General features: G+C 40.1%; 2 protein-coding genes across 12 annotated transcripts in view; both read right to left on the minus strand.

The window, feature by feature from the left end:
• Positions 1-6,279: 6,279 nt before the first annotated feature.
• slc66a1 (solute carrier family 66 member 1) lies at positions 6,280-11,086 on the minus strand. Of its 2 annotated transcripts, none has more exons than XR_016483332.1 (9): positions 10,936-11,069; positions 10,192-10,248; positions 9,701-9,907; positions 9,479-9,608; positions 9,167-9,254; positions 8,307-8,458; positions 8,096-8,188; positions 7,761-7,964; positions 6,280-7,455 (listed from the first exon to the last, which is right to left on the minus strand). XR_016483332.1 is itself a non-coding variant. In XM_021616172.3 (9 exons), the coding sequence occupies exons 3-9, from the start codon at positions 9,904-9,906 to the stop codon at positions 7,366-7,368; spliced, it is 945 nt and encodes a 314-aa protein (XP_021471847.1). In that variant the 5' UTR covers position 9,907; positions 10,192-10,248; positions 10,936-11,086; the 3' UTR covers positions 6,280-7,365. The 2 variants fall into 2 exon arrangements, 1 of the variants encoding a protein (XP_021471847.1); XM_021616172.3 differs by having other exon boundaries at positions 7,761-7,946; positions 10,936-11,086.
• Positions 11,087-17,289: 6,203 nt separating this feature from the next.
• The window catches only part of LOC110532346 (E3 ubiquitin-protein ligase TRIM33), a 29,940-nt gene continuing 27,007 nt past the window's right edge, over positions 17,290-20,222 (minus strand). For 6 of the 10 annotated variants that reach the window (XM_021616170.3, XM_021616165.3, XM_090184622.1 and 3 more), the window contains 2 exons: positions 18,597-18,647; positions 17,290-18,032 (listed from right to left, as the gene is read on the minus strand). In XM_021616170.3, the coding sequence (XP_021471845.1) occupies positions 17,808-18,032; positions 18,597-18,647 (276 nt within the window). In that variant the 3' untranslated portion in view covers positions 17,290-17,807. The remainder of the gene's footprint in view (positions 18,033-18,596; positions 18,648-20,222) is intronic. The other 4 variants (XM_090184625.1, XM_090184623.1, XM_090184626.1 and 1 more) reach the window with 1 other exon arrangement.

A 20,222-nucleotide genomic window follows, 5' to 3' on the forward strand; every position in this document is an offset into this window, starting at 1 on the left:
TCTACCAGAGTGTAGAGTGGAAAGGTCAGAGGTCAGGAAGAGGGCTTGATCTGCACGTGACATGATTAATTAAGGTTGAGTGTACATGGGATAAAGTCAAGGTTACAGTTGGATAAATATGGTGAAATATATAATACCAGAGCCATATACAGTGGGGCAAAAAAGTAGTTAGTCAGCCACCAATTGTGCAAGTTCTCCTACTTAAAAAGATGAGAGAGGTCTGTAATTTTCATCATAGGTACACTGCAACTATGACAGACAAAATGAGAAAAAAAATCCAGAAAATCACATTGTAGGATTTTTTAGGAATTTATTTGCAAATTATGATGGAAAATAAGTATTTGGTCACCTACAAACAAACAAGATTTCTGGCTCTCACAGACCTGTAACTTCTTCTTTAAGAGGCTCCTCTGTCCTTCACTCGTTACCTGTATTAATGGCACCTGTTTGAACTTGTTATCAGTATAAAAGACACCTGTCCACAACCTCAAACAGTCAAACTCCAAACTCCACTATGGCCAAGACCAAAGAGCTGTCAAAGGACACCAGAAACAAAATTGTAGACCTGCACCAGGCTGGGAAGACTGAATCAGCAATAGGTAAGCAGCTTGGTTTGAAGAAATAAACTGTGGGAGCAATTATTAGGAAATGGAAGACATACAAGACCACTGATAATCTCCCTCGATCTGGGGCTCCACACAAGATCTCACCCCGTGGGGTCAAAATGATCACAAGAACGGTGAGCAAAAATCCCAGAACCACACAGGGGGACCTAGTGAATGACCTGCAGAGAGCTGGGACCAAAGTAACAAAGCCTACCATCAGTAACACACTATGCCGCCAGGGACTCAAATCCTGCAGTGCCAGACGTGTCCCCCTGCTTAAGCCAGTACATGTCCAGGCCCGTCTGAAGTTTGCTAGAGAGCATTTGGATGATCCAGAAGAAGATTGGGAGAATGTCAGATGGTCAGATGAAACCAAAATATAACTTTTTGGTAAAAACTCAACTCGTCGTGTTTGGAAGACAAAGAATGCTGAGTTGCATCCAAAGAACACCATACTTACTGTGAAGCATGGGGGTGGAAACGTCATGCTTTGGGGCTGTTTTTCTGCAAAGGGACCAGGACGACTGATCCGTGTAAAGGAAAGAATGAATGGGGCCATGTGTCGTGAGATTTTGAGTGAAAACCTCCTTCCATCAGCAAGGGCATTGAAGATGAAACGTGGCTGGGTCTTTCAGCATGACAATGATCCCAAACACATTGCCCGGGCAACGAAGGAGTGGCTTCGTAAGAAGCATTTCAAGGTCCTGGAGTGGCCTTGCCAGTCTCCAGATCTCAACCCCATGGAAAATCTTTGGAGGGCGTTGAAAGTCCGTGTTGCCCAGCAACAGCCCCAAAACATTACTGCTCTAGAGGAGATCTGCATGGAGGAATGGGCCAAAATAGCAGCAACAGTGTGTGAAAACCTTGTGAAGACTTACAGAAAACGTTTGAACTCTGTCATTGCCAACAAAGGGTATATAACAAAGTATTGAGATAAACTTTTGTCATTGACCAAATTCTTATTTTCCACCATAATTTGCAGATAAATTCATAAAAAATCCTACAATGTGATTTTCTGGATTTTTTCTCTCTCATTTTGTCTGTCATAGTTGAAGTGTACCTATGATGAAAATTACAGGCCTCTCTCATCTTTTTAAGTGGGAGAACTTGCACAATTGGTGGCTGACTAAATACTTTTTTGCCCCACTGTATAGAGAGAGAGAGTTCGGCCATGTTGGTTCATTTATTCTCTAAATGTTGGTGATGTAACAATACGAGACTGTCTCTGACAGTTCCCTCTGAAATGACCCGCTGTAAACAAGCAAAACAGAGCAGCGAATTTAACAGACATTTTTATTGATTAGCATTTTGGATAATGTGTATCCAAGTCTCTACTTTGTTGTGGTGTCAACAATTTGCATATAGTGGCTTGCGAAAGTATTCACCCCCTTGGCATTTTTCCTATTTTGTTGCCTTATTCCTGGAATTAAAATGGATTTTGGGGGGGGTTGTATCATTTGATTTACACAACATGCCTACCACTTTGAAGATGCAAAATATTTTTTATTGTGAAACAAAAAAGAAATTAGACATAAAAAACAGAACTTAAGCGTGCATAACCATTCACCCCCCAAAGTCAATACTTTGTAGAGCCACCTTTTACAGCAATTACAGTTGCAAGTCTCTTGGGGTGTGTCTCTATAAGCTTGGCACATCTAGCCACTGTGATTTTTGCCCATTCTTCAAGGCAAAACTGCTCCAGCTCCTTCAAGTTGGAATGGTTCCGCTGGTGTACAGCAATATTTAAGTCATACCACAGATTCTCAATTGGATTGAGGTCTGGGCTTAAAGCACTCGAGTGTTGCTTTAGCAGTATGCTTGCAGTCATTGTCCTGCTGGAAGGTGAACCTCCGTCCCAGTCTCAAATCTCTGGAAGACTGAAACAGGTTTCCCTCAAGAATTTCCCTGTATTTAGCTCAATCCATCATTCCTTCAATTCTGACCAGTTTCCCAGTCCCTCCCAATGAAAAATATCCCCACAGCATGATGCTGCCACCACCATGCTTCACTGTGGGGATGACATTCCTGGGGTGATGAGAGGTGTTGGGTTTGCGCCAGACATTGTTCCTAACCTGTTTGGAGAGCTCCTTGGTCTTCATGGTGCCGCTTGCTTGGTGGTGCCCCTTGCTTAGTAGTGTTGCAGACTTTGGGGCCTTTCAGAACACTGAGATCATGTGACACTTAGATTGCACACAGGTGGACTTTATTTAACTATTTATGTGACTTCTGAAGGTAATTGGTTGCACCAGATCTTATTTAGGGGCTTCATAGCAAAGGGGGTGAATACATATGCAAGCACCACTTTCTGTTTTTTATTTTTTTGAATTTTTTGAAAAAGTAATTTTTCATGTAATTTCACCAATTTGGACTATTTTGTGTATGTCCATTACATGAAATCCAAATAAAAATCCATTTAAATTACAGGTTGTAATGCAACAAAATAGGAAAAATGCCAAGGGAGATGAATACTTTTGCAAGGCACTGTATATGCTTTCAATGGACACCTTCATAGGTTTTAAAAACAATCAGAAATAAACAGCACAACACAGAAGTGTCAATTATCACTTAGCAATGGCTATGGAGGAGAAAGTGGTGCTCTCGGAACGTTCAGACAGAAATTGCGTTGGCCCAACTCTATACAGTACATTCTGAAAGTATTCAGACCCCTTGACTCTTTCCACATTTTGTTGCGTTACAGCTTTATTCTTAAATGGATTCAATCATTTTTTCCCCTCATCAATCTACACACAATATTCCATAACAACAAAGAGAAAACAGTTTTTTTTGTGCAAATTTATAAAAAATAAAATACAGAAATATCTGATTTACATAAGTTGTCACACTACTGAGTCAATACTTTGTAGAAGCACCTTTGGCAGCGATTTCAGCAGTGAGTATTTTTGGGGTAGGTCTCTAAGAGCTTTCCACTCCTGGATTGTGCAACATTTGCCCATTATTCTTTTAAAAATTCTTCAAGGTCTGGCAAATTGGTTGTTGATCATTGCTAGACAACCCTTTTCTGGTCTTTCCCTAGATTTTCTTGGCCACTAAGGAACATTCACTGTCTTATTGGTAAGCAACTCCAGTGTAGATTTGGCATTGTGATTTAGAGTATTGTCCTGCTGAAAGGTAAATGCATCTCCCAGAGTCTGGTGGAAAGCAGACTGAACAAGGTTTTCCTTTAGGATTTTGTCTGTACTTAGCTCCATTCCTTTCTTTTTTATTCTGAAAAACTCCCCAGTGCTTAACGATTACATGCATACCCATAACATGATGCAGCCACCACCATGCTTGAAAACTGGGAGAGTGGTATTCAGTAATGTGTTGTATTGGATTTGCCTCAAACATAACACTTAAGTGCTCTGTTAATTGCTCTGCCACATTTTTTTTTTGCAGTATTACTTTAGTGGCTTGTTGCAAACAAATGCATGTTTTGGACAGTGGTGGAAAGAGTACCCAATTGTCATACTTGAGTAAAAGTTAAGATACCTTAATAGAAAAAGACTCAAGTAAAAGTGAAAGTCACCCAGTAAAATACTACTTGAGTAAAAGTCTAAAAGTATTTGGTTTTAAATATACTTAAGTATCAAAGTAAAAGTATAAAACATTTCAAATTCCTTATATTAAGCAAAGCAGATGGCAAAGCAGGGGCACACTCCAACACTCAGACATAATTTACAAACCTAGCATGTGTTTAGTTAGTCCACCAGATCAGAGGCAGTACGGATGAATAGGGATGTTCTCTTGATAAGCATTCAAAATGTAATGAGTACTTTTGGGTGTAAAAAGTACACTGAACAAAAATAGAAACGCAATATGTAAAGTGCTGGTCCCATGTTTCATGAGCTGAAATAAAAGATTCCAGAAAATGTCCATACTCACAAAAAGCATATTTCTCTCAAATTCTGTGCACAAATGTGTTTACATCCCTGTAGTGAGCATTTTATCCTTTGTCAAGATGATCCATCCACCTGACAGGTGTGGCATATCATGAAGCTGAGTAAACATCCTCAGTGGTGTAAACTTCTTAAGTAATACTTTAAAGCATTAAATAAGTATTTTTTTGGGGTAGCTGTACTTGACTATTTATTCTTCAGACAACTTTTACTTCTCTACATTCCTAAATAAAATAATGTACTCTTTACTCCATACATTTTCCATGACACACAAAGTACTCATTACACTATGAATGCTTAGCAGGACAGGAAAATTGTCACATTTTTACCCTTTCTTTGTGAGGCATTGGTAAACCTCCCTGGTCATTGTGGTTGAATCTACTTTAAATTCACTGCTCGACTGAGGGACCTTTTACAGATAATTGTATGTGTGGGGTACAGGGATGAGGTAGTCATTCAAAAATCATGTTAAACATTATTATTGCACAAGAGTGTGTCCTATCAACTTAAGCGACTTGTTAAGCAAATGTTTACTCCTGAACATATTTAGGCTTTCCACAACCAAGGGCCTGAATACTTATTGACTCAAGACATTTCAGCTTTACATTTGTAATAAATTTGTTTTAAAAAACAGCATAATACCTTGACATTATGGGGTATCATGTGTAGGCCAGTGACCAAAAATCTCTATTTAATAAATGTTTAATTCAGGCTGTAACACAACAAAATGTGGATAAAGTCAAGGGGTGAGAAAACTTTCTGAAGGCACTATATATGTATGACTCTATACATGACTCTGCATGGTACTATTGAAATCAGGGGTTGGAACTGGTTCAGGGAACCGAAAAAGACTAACATTTGAGGAACGGAAACAGAACCAGGAACAAAAGTGATCTAGTGTTCTGAAACAAAAATATTCTTAATGCCTAGTATATAATTATGTTTAGTTGTGCTAATAATAGCCTAAAAACAAATTAATGAGTTCATTTGTAAAATGTGTTGATTTAACATTACAAAAAGGATGAATGGGAACTATACTGAAAATTTAACCCAACAATTGCCGGTTCTGAGTTACTGTTCATATAAGGAAACAAGTAAATTGAAATAAATTCATTAAACCCTAATCTATGGATTTCACATGGGTGGGCCTGAGGGGTCTGAATACCTCCCAAATGCACTGTGTTGTGGAAAAATTCTTACACAGGGACATTATGCTAAATCATGCAATATAACTTCTGTATATATATATATATATATGACAACTGCTGGGTCTGCCCAGGGAGAGGTCCTGATTGACATGTACTATGGTGCATTGAGTTGGTTGGAACCTCCAGCCAGCTGATAAAAAATGATTCAATCTTGAATCATTTTTTATCAGCTGGCTGGAGGTTCCAACCAACTCAATGCACCATAGTACATGTCAATCAGGACCTCTCCCTGGGCAGACCCAGCAGTTGTCATATATATATATACAGAAGTTATATTGCATGATTTAGCATAATCAATCATTACCATTTTGTTTTATTCATGTGACCGACCAATACAGTTTCATAACGTGATAAACCAACACCACACAAGGCTTCTTTCTCGCCAAGCTGAGACCTTAAAACTGAGATATCTTTGGTGTTCTCAAAACACGTTAATTCTCTCTCAAAACATAATCTGGGCGTACTGCCAAATTGCAGCTACTGATAGGTGATTTGTAGTTAGCCACTTGCATGAACACAGAAACTGGTTTATAGAACAGTACATTAATAGAACAAACATTAATATTCCCATTAAATATGTGAAATTACTTTTAATTTATTATACAATCTTGAAGTCCAGTCAAAAACAGTATGGGCTGGATATGGAAGTAAGGTGGAAAATTACATCATGTTCCCAGCATATTTAACACACTAAAGATCAGGTACACTGGCCAAATGACAGCAGGGTTCCATACAAATTCAGTTGTTTAAAAGCATGATTTATGTGTCCTATTGAGCGTGTTAGTGAAGCATAAAACATTTATCAAAATGAAAGACAATCCCACAACTAATTTCTTTAGAACATTGTCTTTTTCCTGCCTAAGTGTAGTAGTAAGTGGGGAATGAGACATTATCAACGTGATACAATTTTAAATCCTTCCTGTGCATTTCAGTACTGATGCAACACCATTTGTTAGGGAACAGAATAAGAAAGAAACAGGACCCTTCCATCAACAGTAACCTTCAGTGAGCATCGTTACTCTGTGCTTACACTGAACAAACATGAGGTCAATTCTCCAGACTGGATACCATAACCCCAAAAAAGTAGTCAACAACAAATACATAAATCTACAATTCAAAATGCTTAAAGGCAACTGATGTAAACGATCAAATAAATGAAGTACAGTACTTCAGATATTTACACTTTAATGAAGTTACAATAAATCCACATGAACATGTCAAGACACTAAGATTCATGTCTCTGTATACTCAAGACATGAAGTGATCTGCAAAAAAATATTTTTTGTCAATCACTTCTGAAATACAATAACAAGACTATTCTAATCCGACGAGAGGGTTCCATGTAGTGACCAGTAGTAGTGTCATGATTGTCAGGAGAGGTTTTTAAATACTAGAAGTATTTAGACAAATGGTTGGAAGGTCCTTCTCTAAAAGATTAAGAGCAATTAAGAACAGTTAAAGTAAACTATAGCTGAATCCCAATGGCATCTTTCTCATAACACAAATCACATAAATAAAAATAAATATAACAATACAGTGAAAAGGGATTTCCTGTGTTTGTCAAAAAGTTATGGATTTAGTGTTTAGGAATGTGAGTGAGTCTATTGGGTGGGGATATTTGTCTGAACTGCTAGATCCAGCACAAAGGGAGCAGTTTCATTTGTCCAGCAGAGGAGCTCTCTCATCATGCTGCGATTCCAACTCCAGAGGTGCATTATTGCGGTATATCAGGAACTGTACGGAGATCTGAAGCAGCGAGTCAAGGGAATTCAGAAAAAGAAAATGAACACGGTCAAACTTTTAGATACTAGAAAGGAAACGCATTCCAACAACTGCATGCTGGCATATAGGATAATGTACTTAGATAACTAGACAAATCAACCTGAACCTGTTGCATTTGGATAAGTTAATTAGGGTAATTGTAATACAATACAAAACAAAGTCAAAAGCTAAAGTTAAGTGTTATGTCAAAGCACACAAAATATCGTTGGATATTACAAATTTTGGTGGAAAGGCCAGAGGCCAAGTAGACATTTTAATGAGAAGGATACCAGGATGTCTAGAGAGAGGGTGCCCAGGCTTCCTATGAGCCAGGGCAGGTGGTGGATGACGTAGCTTCCCTCTCCCTGGCCTTGCTCAGGGTTCTTTAGCAGCACACTCAGGCCGTACGTAGTGTTACCCAGGATGACCAGGGCAAACAGGAAGTAGGACACACCCTCCGTCGACTTCCTTGTGTACTACGAGACAGAAACATTCTAAATATAATGAGAAAGAAAAAGATCCATGCAAAACTTTTACAGGTAGGTTTGCCTCCACTGTAAAAAAGTATCTGTCCATCCAGTACTCGTTCACTTCCTTACCAACCCCTCCCACTTTTAAGACTCACATTAGTGTGCATCTGTGGCAGTCTGGAACAGAGGTAGAGCACTGAGGATATGGAGCCAATGGTAAACCCAATAATCTCCTTGGTGCTGAAAGCCTGGACACAAAGACAAAGCATCTGCATGTTACAGACAGATAAAAGGTTGGCCAGGGGCTGGAATAAAATCAAATCAATTACATTAACATCTATTGACTACACAAAGCTCATATTTTACCTTAACACTGTCCACAGTGGTTGACAGCAAGGCCCGCCCCTTAAACCCAGAGAGGACCACATCCTGTTGGGACCCTGACCCAGGTAAGGCAATGAGGCTGGCAAAGAAGCCCAGTATATAGACTACACCAACTACATTTAGAACCGACCTGTCTGGGTAAAGGAAAAATAAAGCTATCAGTTGTTAATATTGGTAGACACCGCCTCAGCAAAGTCATCAACAAAAGGTCACGGTGTCAACGGTTGCGACAACAATTAGGAAACTAAATAACAAAATATGGTGGTGATGCAAAGTATTGCTGACATGACACTAGTTTTGTATGATACTTCCTCCTGTGTAATGAAGGTCTGTTTCTCAACACTAATCCTGGGGACCCTCTGTGTATAGGCTACAGCGGTCTAACCTGACACCCGTCAGGTTCACTGAACTGTTAAATAACTACTGTATGTATAAAAATACGTTGCAGCGTCCTGGAATGAACATTTGCGTTATGGGCAGAACAGAACAATGTAGACAAGCCATACCTTGTTCTGTCATGCATTTGTGTTATACTGTATATTACAATTGAGAAGAAAAAGAAACGCACACCTATATAGAAGACGTGCTGGCTAGCGGAGTGGAAAACGTGAAAATAAGAGCTCAGAAAAAAAACATGTAATATGCAACATTTCGACAGCCAAGCTGTCTTCATCAGGGTATACTGTATATTACAAACTGTGGTTCCAGTGTAACAGAGGCCTCAGTTAATAGTCAAAGCGTGGAATGTACACTGACCAATGGCCTTGATTTATTATTGACAAGACAAAACTCACAGCAGCTAATTTCATAGAGATCAAATACATTAACAGACAAAAACTCACTGTTATTCATCCTGTGCTTAGATACGTAGTAAAAGTACAATCCCAGCATCAATAAGTCAGCCAGGACATAATACACTGCTGTGTATGTCTGTATGAGAAGGGGGAGAGAGACATGTCAGTGCGGTGGACAAAGGGATATACTAGTTTAAATGCCTATTATTACACTTTTTCGGAACATTAAAACATTATTTTCATTGGTGTCTTGGAGTCGACAATTACAGTTGATCCCTCTATTTTCATGCTTGACAAACATTTATATTGTTATTGAAACCATTTCAGTAATATTGACTGACCCAAATAGCTGTCACTTACCTGTAGAGGCAGTTGGTCAGCTAAGAATGAGCCTACAAGATTGCAGGAGTCACCCCCCAGCCACAGCAACAGAAACCAAATGGACAAGGCACTGTCCATATTCCCACTCTTACAAGAGCTGTAGTATTGCCTGTGTTCATGAACACAACAAAATAAGAAGAGTAAAGGTGTTGTCATACATTGGAAATGGGCTGAAATAATGTATTCCCAATCAAGACTTACGGCAGAGAAGAAACCATGAAGCACACTATAGACAGCAGACCCAGGATGACACTGGCCATGTCCCTGGCGTCCTGGGCACATTCCCCCAGCCCTTCCCAAACCCATACCGATCCATTGGGGCATACAGAGCTGAAGTTTCCATCAGTGTTCCATCCAAAAGACCCCCACTTGAGGACACCATCAGCTGACCCCATATTCAGGCTCATGCTAAGCAGAGGGGAAAGGGTTAAACGAACAAGCTAGACAATATAGCTACCTAAATAAACAAGCTGTCGCTTATTATTTCTATTGACAAAACTTGTTTACAGCTAAGTCTCAAAATGTACTATCTGCTATGGAATTCAGAGTTAAGTCGGTTTGTACTGATAGACTTTTCAGCTGGGGACAAACATCTTGCACGCTGAGTTTTTACAGCTGGCTTTTCTTCAAACGTCTTCTAAGGACAAAGGTTGTGGTCAAATATTAACAACAACAACAAAAAAGTATCTTACCTGTTTATTGGGTGGTTATTGAAGTGTCCAGGGAGGCCCAATGCCCTTTTCAGACGTCTGTTCGCAAAGGTTAGGGAGAAAACAATTTAGCTCAACTGAACTGATTGGAATATGAGCTCCAACGTCAGAGAAAAGGCGGAGTTAGGACGCCAGATGTAGCTACACCATAGAGATCCGATTAAATTACGTACTCAGTCTTCATTTTATGTGTAACAGTTCAATGTAGAAATTGTGTTTGTAATATAACGCCGGTCAAAAACAACTAAATTTGAAATGTCCAAATCATTGCACAAAATAATAATCTCGAACTAGTTAACTGCGTTTGTGGGGGACGTTTCTGGAATTTAGGATGCACCTTGAAATAGACAGACACGATGACTATTGTCCTCAAGTTCCTGTAACTTGAAGTTACAGAACCTGTGTCCACATGTCACATGTTCGCATCAGATATCAACAGTCCTCGTTAGTTGGCCTCATCGATCTGCGTTGCAATTCTGTCATTAGTGTGGAGCAAGCCTACCTCCCCACGGTCTCCGAAGATCTACAGGCTTTACATTTTTTCATAAAGCTGTGAAAATTAAGACTTATCATGTACATCTGATGTTCGCTGCGGCCGCATATTTTTGCCTGAAACATGCAAATTTCCCAGCTATTCTAACGACCGCACGCAAACGACTCGACAGGTAGCCAATTACTCCCATGAAATTGTGACAAATTCAGTGTATTTTGAACAGCATGGCTTACCTCACACACGCTCTCAAAACACTGCTTGGCCTTAGCTCGCGGGAGTCTTCGATCTAACTTCGATCTAAATAGTGTTGTCAGCTGACCCTGCTCACCTGACTGATGACTCAGCACAGAACTATGCTTATCCAGAGAAACTGTATATAATGACGAGATGGTCTAGTCTCCTCCCCCAAAATGGGAGTTGTTGTTCCAAAGGTGGGAGGTCTGCTTATCGGGGACATATTTTGACCGGAGCAAACCCTCTTGCTTCCTCTCTGCTCTGATGTCATGTCAGTTTATTCTACCAAATACCTTCCCTATGGACTATTTTGGTCTGGGTTCAACTATGTCACAAAAATGCACCTGACACTGATTTTTTTTAATATATTATTTTTAATTTTACCTCCCCCCCTCCTTTTTTTCGATATTTTCTCATCGCTGGAACTCCCCAACGCGAGGCGAAAGTGGAATCATGCCCGAAACATGACCCACCTAACCGCGCTCCTTAACACACGCCACCTTAACCCGGAAACCAGCCGCACCAATGTGTCGGATGAAACACGTTCCCTTATGCACATTCCATGATCGAACGTTCTAAACACACTTCTTACCGGCAAAAAAAGAAGTTGTTACCGACGATATAACGTTACTACCACTATGTCGCAGTTTTTTTACTAGGTGTCTTCAGGACTTGCCTTAAATTAATATGAATGATGTACATCAAATTGTTAAGTCAGCCTCCGAGACTCCAGCTAACAAGAATGAAAAGGGGTTCAAGATGTATACCTTTATAGGAAGCTAACGTTACATAGATAACTATGAAGGTGAGTACCAAGTCAGTGACAGATATAACTTAGCAAGCTACATTCATTAGCTAGCTAATTTAACTAACTGTAGCTAGCTTCGTAAAATTATGTCACGTTGACAGAATCTACCTGAGAATGTGTGTATTTTCGGTAGCTTGGCTAAGTTATGCTTGCTAGCTAAAAATAATTGTTATTCATGTATTTTACAGAGTATGTAACAAAGATACATTGGTAGGAGAGATCACCGTGAGGGCTGCCTGTCACAGGTCCATGAGGAAGAGTAAAAAGCCGCACAGCATGAGAGTAGGGAAAGGTTTTAGATAGCTACTAGGGACCTTGTTAAACATCTCCTGTGAGACACTGTCATCATGGTCAAAATGTGTTGGAGACAGTGTCAACGTTTAATCTTGTCAATAGATAGATATTAATGATGGGTCCCAATCCCAATTTAGAATTGCCCACTTAACAGGTTATTTGGTAAAGATCTGTTGCTGCAGTGTTTGGTAATTGTGTTACTGAGACAATGTATTCCTGTATAGTTAAGAGCCCCTAGTTAAGAAGACAAGACACTACTATGTTTATTATTATTCATGGGCCGCATCATTCTTGTTTCTCACTTCAGTCTTTCATCACACTTGTCTTCACAGATGGTGTTAAAGCACGCCGTACCAGTGATAGTGGTCCAGAGCCACTGCTCCTGTGTTGCAGGAAGTGCTATGTGCAATCATCTGGTGGCCCTTCTTTACCAGACTCAACTAAACATTCCTGCTGCACCACCAGTTCACAGCTGCACAGACACAGAATAGTGTTGGCACAAGCCAAGAACACTTGTGAGTCTATCAATATCCATAAAAAAATACACCTGAAAAGTATTCAGCCTATGTAACAGTAAATCCTTGTTAATTAGGGTGTGAAGACAGTTCCGGTTGATGGGATAGTTCCGTAAACCTACAAACTCGTGTGCTGATGGAATAAGATAAGTTGGAGGTTCCTAGAATGGAAACATTTTAGAAAACATTTTCTTGTGATTGTTTTTGTATCCAGATGATGAGCTTAAACAGTGGCGTCTTTACGATGTAATGACACATTTTGGGACAAAGACTGGGGGGAAATATATAATCTATAAATCTGTATTTTAATTAATTTTATTTGAACTTTCGGACTTGTGCTGTTTCTGGAAAAGTTACATGAGTCTTAGTCATAGTAATCTCGCCAACCTGGTGTTAAGGTTTTAAAATGTTTTGCAGAAGTTCTCTCTACATAGCACTCAATGGATACATGCCTGACATGGACCTTCTCCGCGTCTCAGAAACGTATGCCAACTTTTCTCTACTTACTTCCCCTCTTGTGACAACAATGGAAATGTCAGCTGACGTGCCCCTGGTTGAATCCGCCTTTGGGCCAGTGCAAGCTGGTAGTGTGCTGTCCTATCAGCTTCCACAGCCAAAGACCATGGAATTGTGAAGATTACCGATGCCCCTTCTCCACCAATACTTCCATTAGATGGCTACAGGCTTCAGTCTTCCCAGTGTGCTTACGTCCTTAGCCATCGGGAGCAGTTCCACGTCAAGGCATTAGAGACAACCTACGAGATGTCACAGAGAGTTGAGGTTGCAGCCCGGAATGGCATCAGCTCAGGAAAATTAGAATAACATCCTCTCGTTTTCGAGAGGTTTGCCATGTCCGGGGAGAGACCTCGGCTGACCACCTCGCTGAGCGAATGTTCAAGGGATCTGGTATGCAGACCGTGGAGATGAAGAGGGGGCTAGCCATGGAGCCAGTGGCTGTACAGGAGTACTGCACACTGAAGAATGTTAACTTATTTCCGTGTGGCTTCATAGTGCACCCAGATGCTCCGTGGTTAGGATCCTCTCCAGATGGCATCATATTTGATCCCAGTGTGAGACCACACTTTGGACTCTTAGAGGTCAAGTGCCCAAATGTACCAAGTTATGTTGAGTGCCCTTACCTGAAGATACAGAATGGAGAGCTGAAGTTGAAGAGATCTCATGCTTACTACTAGGTGCAAGGTCAAATCCTTCTCACAGGTTGTAGCTGGTGAGACTTTGTCATCTGTGCACAGGATGACAACCTAGTTGAAAGGATATATAAAGATCTACAGGTTTCAAAAACTATAAGAGAGAAGGTTGACCACTTATATTTACCACTACTTGCAGAAGTGTCTCTCGCACCTGAATGGATCCCATGCATGGGTGCCAAGTTTAGTGGTTTCACAAAAAATAAGTATTGATGTTCTTGTGAAGAAAACTATAGTAGAATAGATTTGTTTAAAAAAATGTATTTCAGCAAATGTTCAACAGTTCAGTTAATCAATTACACATCTCCAACGTTGTATTAAATCTTGCATTCTGGCTATTCTGTGTTTACTTGATTTCTTTCCCCCACCCCTAAACTCATTGCCTAATTAAAAGACAATACAAGCTCCACACAAACTGATATTCACTACAACACAAATGATTGCTACATGTTGTAGATAAACAACGTATTATTTTGCTGCTAGCAAATAAACACATGTACATTTACACTGGTTTGGCACATGCTCTGACCAAAGGTCAATTTTGATAGTTGACCAACAGGCACATCACTGGAAATAATTGGTTGATGCTGCCTGAGATGGTCAGGGGGATGACTGTGTCAAAAAGCTTGTGCTCCTTTACTCTGCAGCTCATTCTTTCAACATGCACTCTCAGCCTGGCAATGGATTGGGCCTCCCTAACCTCATGCGCTGGCATCTGTGTGCGTCTTGACAGAAAGGCTGGCTGGTAGACCTTGCACAGAACAATGTAATCTACGAGAAAGGCCTTATCCACCATAATGGCCATGTCAGGGGTGAGTAAGGAAATAATTCCAGACTGCTTGAAGATCTCCTTGTCATTCACAGATCCAGCATACAATGATGACACAAAAGTTGACAGCTCCATGTGGTGACATTCCCAACATGCCCTTAAAGGTACAGCCTGTCTTGCAGGAAGAAACATCTCACTCTGCAGTAGTAGTGAAGATGGTGTATAGCAGCGGAGTTCAGTGCAGTCAATCACTACCTGGGTGTCTGGATAGTCCTTGAACTCAGGTGGTAGGTGGGCTTTGATTGGTTTCCTTGTGGATCCATACCCGTGCTGACCCAAGAAGACAGTAGAGGAAGTTGGCCCAAGAGATGATAATCCGTCTCACTGTCGATTGGTAGATGCTGAACCGATGGGCCAGACCCAGCGACAGACGAGTCATAAACAAGACACTACTCGTCGATTGATGGCAGTGTCTGAACGTAAATAAACTCGTTTTAGTACAATATAGTCCTTATATTCGGTCCATAACAAAAAGTTAATAATGTTTAACAATTGCAGTAAAATCAAATAATATTCTCTTAAGTGTTTAATGTAGTTGTCACTTTCCGGTTTTCTTTGAGTAACATTTGTTTCAAATGGATTGGTACTTGTGACTCTTACAAACTTGGTCTCTGCTGCCCGCTCAATCAAGTGCCAGAAGGCCATCAGGTGGGTGTAGCTTTCAAATCTAAAGACGGACCCAAATTACTATTATTGTCCATCTTCTCTAAGCCTTAAGTAGCACCAGACATGACCTAGCTGCTATTGTAGCCTGTTTTCTTGTTACTGCAATTCGTACTGTAATTCACAGCAGCGAATGTTTGAAATGTTCCGTTATTTAACCTGGGAAGTGGAACCAAATCTTATTTGCAGCAACGACTTGGGAGCATTTTTGGGGGTTAACTGAAAACGAATGTAAAGACAAAATACATTCAATATGTCTTCTTATGCTAAGATATGCTAGCCTAGATTTAAATAACAATGAACATTGTTTCAGTATGATATGTTGGATAAAGGAATAAAGACAGACACCAATGTCAGGTTCAATAACCGTGTTTGTGCATTGTACAAATCCCTACACATGGAGTCCGGGGAACAGTCCACATGACATCTGTGACTGAATGAGTCCATACTGACGATTTGCCAGGCCCTTGTGGGCAGTTCGTGTGACAAACATGTTCTTAAAGGTAAGCTGGAATTTGGGATAATAATAATTAATAGTAAATAATAAACACTATTAATACTGGATAATAAATTATTACCTTGTGTAAAAACGTATACCGTCGTCAGAACCAGCAAATCGCTGTAGACCAAAGCCGTGTTGGGCGGTCAGTTCTCCAGCTTGGCTCGAAGCTCTTTAATTTCTCTTACGTGCTCATGTTTTGCCATTAGGGTCACGTTCAGGGACTGCATAGTAATCATGTGTCTGGACCGGATCAGAGACGGCACAGTCCATAAGCAGCGCACCTTGTTCTTCGTCCTCCTCGGTTGGAGCAGGAGGTTTCAGTCTTCTTTCCCAAACACCGGGTCTCTTTTGAATGTGCTAGTTCCACGCGAAGAGTAGGAACACCACCTCTTTTTAGGTATTGTCGCCCCCCATTTTTTCCCTCACCAACGTCACTTGACGAAATGTGTAGTACACACTTTTGTGTGTTTGGTGACAGTAAAGTTGTCACGACATACTGCCACCAACCCCCTTTTTCTGAGCTTTAAGTTACATCGACCGGGAAACTATGGAAGCTCACAATACCATTACATTTGGAGGAAACTGAACACAGAGGCACTGGACAATGTTCATTAGCACCTCCTTCGCCGGGCTGTAATTTAAACGTAGTCATTGCGAACTATTTCAGTCAGAAATGCATCAACTACAGTTATCGCTAGTAAGCTAATGATAAAAACAACAGCAGAAATCGCTCCGGAAGTTATCAACCCGGTAGGAAGTAAATTAGAATGTTGGAGGCGGTATAATGCATAGAGCCTATTGGCGACCGGGGACAGCCTGCAGGCACCCTGACCGCAAACAAGGACTCGCTAGGGCGCGATGAGCCAAACCCTCCCCTAACCCGGACGATGCTGGATCAATTGCGTGCAGTCCTATGGCACAGCCCGGGAATGAAGCCGGGTCTGACCGCTGCAGCCCTCGGGAGGCCCCTGACTCCGATTTGAAATGTAATGCCACAGCAGATGAGATGTAAGAAAATAACTGTTCCATTAAAATGTTCACACCTTTGACAATACAGTACTTTTAGTTGATATCTATGAATGCCATTTCCTATCTACTTTGTCTAAGAGTGATGTACTTACAGAACGAATTAACATACCTTTAGTGCTGATGGTCTCTCAGGGTGGGGTAGCCTATTTACTTGTGTATGTGAGAGATGGAGGGATCGTGATGACTCACAGGCTTGTCCTTCAATGCTGCACAATTTTGACTGATGTAAAAAGAGAAGTCCATTTGGGTAACTAACTTCATTTGAAAACCTGCACCATATTATCTCGACTTGCACATTTTTCAAATTCATTAACCATTGTGACTCAAGTCTGAGTCCTTGATTGTAAAACCCATTGCCAACAATGGTATTAATTTAAAACCTTTTATCCTATATTGAGATTACAAATCTCTCTCAAAAGAGACCTGATTATATAATGAAAAAAGATCACAGAAACATGTTCAATCTGTTTTTTCTCAGAGCCTGAAATTAAGTTGTCTTGCAACATTGACAGTAAATATTTGAACATATTTTATTTATTGGTGAAAGACCAAACAATCCACTGGTTTTTCCTCATTTGGTTTTTCTTATTTACAGCCGGTAAAATATTTCAAACACAATACAAATACTTGTTAGGTAATTCATGTCAAACGTTATAGTACATTAAGATTAATAGTGGAAATGGGAGTTTGGGATATTTTATAAAGCATGTTTCACAATTATTATCATAAATGATAATAGAAAAAAAAACTACTGCAAACAAAACATACTTTCAAATCTGTACAAGCATTTTCTTGAACATCCATAAATTCCCACAAAAGAAATGAAGGCGTGGAACTTCCAATATGTCTTTAAAAAGTCCAGTTTGCCAGATACAGACTAATTTAATTTCTATTTTACAATAAGTAAAAGAGGCAAAAATGAAAAACTTGTAAATGTGTACAATAGGTCTTGCATTTCAGATGAGGAAGACAAAATCCTTTCACTTCTCTTGACCTTTTCTTTTCCTTTTTTAACACTGATTCTCACTTGATGTGAAGCATCTTTTCATCTGTTTTTAACCGCTTGCGTTTAGGCTGCACAAACTCATCCTCTGAGTCTTCTGTGAGATCTGCCTCCTCTCCCTCTCCAACTGGGGCCTCAGGCTCCTCTGGTGCCTCAGGGAAACTTTCGTCTGGGTATAGCTCCAGCAGCCTCTCTTCAAAGTACAAACTCACGGCTTTCCCTGCCTGCGCCACCTCTGAGTCCGCCTGCCAGGTGGGAAGGAGGGGGAGAGTATGAGGAAGGTGGGGTGTGAGGGCACCATTTAACAGGAGGGATGAATGGGTAAGGAATGGGAGGGGAGGAGATGGAGCACACTAGAGTGGGTTAAAGGTCCAACACAGCTGTTTTTTTTCTCAATATTAAATCATTTCTGTGTAACAATTAAGTACCTTGGTGTGATTTTTCTCCAATTAAAATGGTAAAAAATAAACAATTAGCTTCCTAGCAAAGAGCAATTTCTCAAGCAAGAATTTAGCTTGGACTCTGTAGGAGTGGTCTGAGTTTGGAAAACTAGCTGTTATTGGCAGAGGTTTGGAACTCTTATTGGTCTAAACAAATTTACTTAAACTCCATCCCATCAAAACAGGCTGAAATTTTAGGCAATCTTTTCAAACAGCTCTTATACTTCAAAAAGGCATTATCATCATTTTCACAATATTATTCTAACCTCAGTGTGGAAATGCAAATAAAACACAGAAAACACACATTTTTAACAGTGGCAGGGTGGGCAGCCTAACCTTTCCCCTCCATGTGTATTAGAAACAGCTTACCTGCACATTACTCTGTTTCTCCTCATCATATACCTGGATTATTCGAGACATCTAAAAAAAGGGGTGATAACAGTACAATAAAGACAAAAAGCAGAAGGGGGGGGGGGGGGATTTCACAGCAGACAGGTTATAGGTAACAACCATGTGTACTGTCACTACCCTTGGTCTTTTGGGCCTAAGTAAAATACACCCCTTATTGAACTGGTGTCCAAATGTGGTGTCTCTCATCGTCATTCCTCCATAAACTTTTGTTTCACTTACTGTCTAACTTATGGAGGATGCCGTTGCAGACCTTGCTTAAATCTTGGCATTCAATTTCCCAACAAGTCTAGTGTCTTTACCTATGGTCTGTCTAGTCTTTACCTGGCTGCTTCTGCCTGTTGAATTCTGAACAGCAGCCATGGCCTTGCTGTGGGTCCTGGCGTATTCCTGGGAAAGACGTCTTTCAATTTCTGCTAAATTGGCTAGTAACTTGACACTGACAGTCCCATCACTGATACCTAGTAAGTGTCTCTTCAAATCTTAAGTTTGCATATATGACCCATTGTGCTGGACCGTTGACTAAGTCAACTGCAACCAATAGAAAACCTTTTAACGTTACCTCCACAACTCAGTCCCTCATTGATTCTCTCAATACAAGGCAGTATATAGGTCCCCTCTTTTCCATTTCAAATCACTATTGAAAATCGAAATCACAAAATTCCTTAAATCTTTTTTTGCCCTACACATATCACTTGAAAACATGTCCAGAGAGATTAAATTAAGAAAGTAAACATTGACACCATATCAAAAAGGTCCAATGCAATGAAGAGCCCACACACGGGACAAATTTTGCATTCGAAAAGTCAAAGTATTTGTGTTAGTATCTACTGAAAATATACACGTTAAAAGGAAAATTCCACCCTCAAATGATCTTCTGCAAAACGCAGCATCATATGACACAAAATACACCATACAGGCTGTATTTCTGTATTTTTTCAGTTATACATCTTGAAAACGTGATTGCTGACATGTATTTCTGTATTTTTACAGTTATACATCTTGAAAATGTGATTGCTGACATGCAAAACATTGTGACTAACTACATCAACAATGGACTAATGAAACAAATACTAAGAGATAGCTTGCACAAGATATTAAAGGAAAACTCCACCCAAAAACAATCAAGTCAAAGACAAACAATCAATCATTGATAGAAACGGTTAGCTATAATGAATACAGACAAAACGGAATGTATTAGCATTTTAAAGGTAATCTCTGCAAGAAAGCGGCAAGTTATTTAGAATGACAAAAATGTCTAATATATTGTAACAATAATAGTTCAATGCTTTATAGATTCACTTGTTTTGTCAACTCATAAGTAAAAAAAAATCAAGGAGTCTTATAGCAGGCTCTCTAACTGCTTACAAAATAACTGACCAGGAAGACATTAAATTAGAGGCCATGAAAATATTCCGGTTGGATAATCGGCACATAGGCAAATTATTTTTGCAACACCACAGTCACAACAAACAGCCCAGTGTGAGTACCCAATAACTGCATCCGGTCATCCAACATTAATCCCTGCGGGTGCCCAAGCTCATGCAAAATGGTGTGATAAGGATATCAACCTTCTGCATAGTGCAT

Source organism: Oncorhynchus mykiss, chromosome 9 (genome assembly GCF_057628025.1).
Source record: "Oncorhynchus mykiss isolate SJ-2025 chromosome 9, ASM5762802v1, whole genome shotgun sequence".
NCBI classification, from domain to species: domain Eukaryota; kingdom Metazoa; phylum Chordata; class Actinopteri; order Salmoniformes; family Salmonidae; genus Oncorhynchus; species Oncorhynchus mykiss.

Excerpts from the sequence above, each read along its gene's own strand:
- slc66a1 (XM_021616172.3), bottom strand. The coding sequence starts at position 9,906 with ATGAGCCTGAATATGGGGTCAGCTGATGGTGTCCTCAAGTGGGGGTCT. Across the intron at positions 9,255-9,478 it reads CTGACCAACTGCCTCTACAG|ACATACACAGCAGTGTATTA; the intron begins GTAAGTGACAGC and ends CTTCTCATACAG. Across the intron at positions 8,459-9,166 it reads TAAGCACAGGATGAATAACA|ACAGGTCGGTTCTAAATGTA; the intron begins GTGAGTTTTTGT and ends TCCTTTACCCAG.